Source organism: Macadamia integrifolia, chromosome 2, assembly GCF_013358625.1.
Source record: "Macadamia integrifolia cultivar HAES 741 chromosome 2, SCU_Mint_v3, whole genome shotgun sequence".
In the NCBI taxonomy this organism is placed as follows: Eukaryota; Viridiplantae; Streptophyta; class Magnoliopsida; order Proteales; family Proteaceae; genus Macadamia; species Macadamia integrifolia.
Window position 1 is genome coordinate 15,592,252 of NC_056558.1, and position 4,579 is coordinate 15,596,830.

Consider the following 4,579-nt stretch of genomic DNA (forward strand, 5'->3'; position numbering starts at 1 on the left):
GTGGAAGAACAGAGAAAAACCAGAAAACCATATAATGGAGATGGATCAGAAAGAAAAAGAAAAAAAAAAAATAAGATCGAAGAACAGAAAAAAATACTCAGCTTTACTTTCATTCGAACCAAGCTTTACTTTCAACCAAACCAAAAGGAAGAATAGAGAAATCAGTTGAAGAAAAGATCACATCCCGCTTTTCCCATTTTTGCTTCGTTTCTCACCCCCGAAGAACCCTAATCGGCGCCAACCACACCTCTGTTTCTGCTCTCTCTAGGGTTTTTTTTTTCTTCTCTCGTTAGGTTTTTGGTGTTTCCAGATTTTTTTTTCCCGTTCTGAAGAGAAACCAGGGGGAATGATGTTCACATTCATTGGAATATTTCCATTCTTATTTTGGTTTTCTGAAGAGAAACTGGGAGGAATGATGTTTGCATTCATTGGGTTAATAATCCAATTCCACTTGAGCATCTTTCATATTTTCTGGAAAAGAATATGCCTAAGGATTTGAGTCATAAAGAGATGTTAAAACCGTGAGGAAGAAGATGAAGATGAGCTTCGTCGTTCGTCGCTGATGCTGATGCTGCCGCTGCCATGATCTTCGGTGCTCTGAACGATCACCTCTGCTTTTGATGTCACGGTGAAGGTGAGTATAGGTAGGGGGGAAGAGGAATTGGGTTAAAAATATCTTTTGATGATAAGGGTATAATGGTACTTTTAATTTTTCACTTAACAGTGACTAACGGTAGGGGGTCCGAGTCTAATTTGGTGAAAGAGAGTGGGTGACCCTCTAATATTGGAATTCTCCAGGGGGTGACGTTGTAAATTACCCTTAAAAAAAAGATGAATGCACCGAAGCTTGCAAGTAACACTAATAGGCCTCAAAGAAAGTGATAGTTCACTAGATATTCCGGTGTCAAAGGCAACTGAGATAGAGTCCTACACACAGTAAACGGCTTTCAAAGGAAAAGGGAAATAGATTCTTTATATTTCTTTGGCAGGGTGAGGTTAGAAGTAAAGGATGCAAATAGAGTGAATTTGCTTTCATTTATTTTTAAACATGTCAAATGTTGATTTAACCATATATTATTAATACATGCTTATTAGAGTGGAGCGCAGAATAGACTTGCAATTGATTTCAATTTCAATATTGAAATACCAAACACCATAATTTCAATATATGACCACGCCATAAATTGAAATAGATATCATACCAAAACAGCCCTTAAATTACCAAGGCAGGAAGGCTCCATTAAGATCACCTGTTACAGAGCCAATTGCAAGAATCTGAAATGTCAAGATTCATAATGCCATAGGAGTTTAAATTACTTTCCTGGAAAACAACACCTACAGATTACATTAAATAATAAAGAGGGGGGGGGGGGGGAAGGAAAGCAGTGAGGATATATATATATATGATACACGACTTGAATTACCTCAAAACTGCTCCATCAGATTAACGGGTAAACAATGGTACACTTGCATGCAATTCTCTGAGTTTTGACCCAAAAACATGACCTCCAGAAAAAAAGATGAAATGGAGATTTGCCTAATAACTTATTTCATATACATGCGAACTTAGGTCAGCAGTAAGTCAGTGATGGGCCACCAAATGAGTATTGAGATGAGACTGATGAGGATGCAAGCTCATGTCTGCCCCTGGGATGGTTATGTTTTTCATTGTAATCTGACAAAGCATTGGCAGCATATCTTGAATATAATCCTCCTCCATCAGCTCCACTTCTTGAGAAATCAGTAGAGCCCCTTTCTTGGTAATCATAATTTGTGAGGCAAACGTCTTTCCTTGGGACAAGAGGATATGGTTCCGAAGAAGTCGCCTCGCTTCGAGGAGCCAGAAAATATGCATCTGAGGATATAGAATCATAATGATGAGGATAATTTGGAACTTTTGCATAGGTAACTGTGGAAGCACTAGTGGCTACAGCAGCATGAGGGATTAAAGATGGAGGTTCTTGCCCAAGACCATAAGATCGATAATCCTTCTCACTCAGAAAAAGGGGATCACGACGAACTTGGTCTATTTCTTTAGAGGTTGTTTCTCTCTGCTGCGGACCAGCATGCCATACAAGCTGCTCCCTTTCATGATCCTTCTGGTACAAGTCTACCATAGGAGCATTGCGATCAATAAAAGTAGATGGCATAAAGGTACGTCTTTCTCTTGAAAGACCATAAGTTCGATATTCTTTCTCCGTCAGAAACAGCGGATCAAGATTGATTGCCTCTTCCTGTAGAGTGGGGGCTCCCACCGTGTGGGTCGGAAAATATTTTCTAGAAAGCTGCCCACTTATATGTTCAGATGGCAAAAAGTACAGCCTGCCTCCATCAAGGGAGTAAGGATCACTCAAGAACGTTTCCTTGGTTGCATGGTGTGGAAGGTCTTTTCTGCCCTCGGAAACTTCTCCTGCTGGTAAAGTTGGCATTGGTGGGGCTCGAAGTTGTTGTTGAAGAGGGGCCTGAATGAAATGTGCAGTTGACTGGACATGAGGTGAAGTCTGAAACAGACTTGTAAGTTTCTTTACCTGTGAGGGCATAATTGACATCGTCAAAAATATATCATGGGCAAACATTGATTTCTGATATAGTAGAAGAAATAGTCTCTTACTTGCAGGACAGTAAGCTCAGTCTTGAACCTGTGCTTCTTTTCATCATAATTATCCTCAATTGCTCTCTTAAAAACACTCTCAGGTAGCGGGGAACAATCCCTGTGAACCATGAACCGCACCTGAAGAAAACCAAGTGTTAACACTCTCTTATGATTTATCCATAAGATCGAAACAGAGACTCATGCATGTGGAATTAATATTAACAAAAGGAACCTGAACAGGGAAAGCCCCGCCAAAAGCAGCAGGCTCCAGCTTCAAACCACCAGCAAAAGACGCCTTGTAAATCCCATACATAAGCTTGAGATCAAAATCATAGAGGAAGAGCTTTAGACCAGGTTTTATTCCCATTACTAGCTCTTTCTGGCTCTGTGGGACTCCCATGACCCCATAACGGAAACAATCTAGTTTGGTTTTTTCATTGCAAAAGAAAATCAACCCACCCAACTCTTCCTTGTCCTTTTGATCCCTCTGGCAATTTTCATTGATGATAATCTTCTCTCTGTTCAGTTCCTTTGATTTTTTCTTGTTTCCATTTTTTGTTTGATTGATAGCATTACCACCCAACTCTTCCTTGTCCTCTCTATCCCTCCGGCTATTTTCATCGATGATATTCTTCTCTCTGTTCACTTCCAGCAAATTTTTCTTGCTTCCATTTTTCGTTTGATTGATAGCATTCTTCTTTTTCACAATTTTACGTTTAAGCTTCAATGACTTTGGGTTTCCTGGTTTGGATGACAATGGTCTTGAGGATGCCTCAGCGGCGGGCCCAACTTTCTTGCTTTCTTCTATACTCTCGTTTGTGTTGTTCTCATGATTTGGTTTCCCCTGAATCTGTTCAGCAGTGGAATCTTTTGTCCTATCTGAAATTTTTTTCACAATTTTGCGTTTAGGCTTCAGTGACTTCGGGTTTCCTGGTTTGGATGATGCCTCAGCAGCAGATGCAACTTTCTTGTTTCCCTTGAAGGCCATGATCTACCCCTGCCAATAAGAAGCTTCAAAACACATACATAGAATCATGAAATAGACAAGCTTGTGATTGATGCTTATTTGTTCATATTTTCCCCATCTCATTTTCCATTTAAAAGAAAGAAAATAGAAAAGCAATCCATAAATTATACATATGCATGGAGTGTCTGAATACACATGCAAAATGTCTGCCAGACTGGCAGTTGAACAGCCAGCTTGATGGGAAGCTATAATCCCACAAATAGGACTGATGTGGCCATTCAGAAAGCAGAATAAATAGATAACCTTTGGCTTCCGCTTACTCATATTGAAACCTCATGGCCTTTCCTCCATTGGGTTTTCACCTTGTATCACTAGCCATAAACAATATTTTCTGCCTAGTCAACAACTTTTCATAGCTTTCATTCAGACAACAGCTGTAATATGTGGGGCCACAACACTTGGAACATGAGTAGAGGGTGATCTGAGCAAATATATCAGGAGGTTCTTTGGAATCAATAGGAGAAGGGTTGCAGAGGTAGACTTGGGATCAGCCATCATGCACGGCCAAGGATTAAAGTATCGGTATCGGTCGCCGTATCGGTCAGCCAAAATTAAGATATGTATCGGAGGGTATCGTATCGTATCGGAGATACACTAAGATACGCTAAAGATACACACATAAATGGATATGAAACATTTTTTTAAACACTTTTGCATAAAGAATTTGTTAAAAAAAGCTATTGATAACATGTATTATGCATAAACACTAAATTGAGGATATCGTACTAAGAATTCAAGGTCTGTAGTTGTCCCATAAATGTAAAATCCTTGTTCCCAACCTTGATTTCCACTTTAGTTAGAGAGAAATATAGCTGACAGCAACTTTGGAACAAAAACCCTTCAAAAAATCGTTTTTTTCTGAAAAATTACCCATATTGGCCATTATATGACCGTAGCGCCGATACGTATTGATACGTACCGATATATATATATCGATACTCACCGATACGTGCTGATAT

At 39.6% G+C, this 4,579-nt stretch overlaps 1 protein-coding gene across 1 annotated transcript; it reads right to left on the reverse strand.

The window, feature by feature from the left end:
* Positions 1-1,420: 1,420 nt before the first annotated feature.
* LOC122094410 lies at positions 1,421-4,118 on the reverse strand. Its single transcript, XM_042665207.1, has 3 exons — positions 2,826-4,118; positions 2,612-2,731; positions 1,421-2,528 (listed from the first exon to the last, which is right to left on the reverse strand). Exons 1-3 carry the CDS (start codon positions 3,579-3,581, stop codon positions 1,572-1,574), a joined length of 1,833 nt encoding a protein of 610 aa, XP_042521141.1. The 5' UTR covers positions 3,582-4,118; the 3' UTR covers positions 1,421-1,571.
* Positions 4,119-4,579: the final 461 nt, after the last annotated feature.

Coding starts and splice junctions, on each gene's coding strand:
- LOC122094410 (XM_042665207.1), bottom strand. CDS start 3,581: ATGGCCTTCAAGGGAAACAAGAAAGTTGCATCTGCTGCTGAGGCATCA. Junction 2,732..2,825: donor GCGGGGCTTTCCCTGTTCAG/GTTCCTTTTGTT, acceptor GGTTTTCTTCAG/GTGCGGTTCATGGTTCACAG. Junction 2,529..2,611: donor CTGAGCTTACTGTCCTGCAA/GTAAGAGACTAT, acceptor ATGCCCTCACAG/GTAAAGAAACTTACAAGTCT.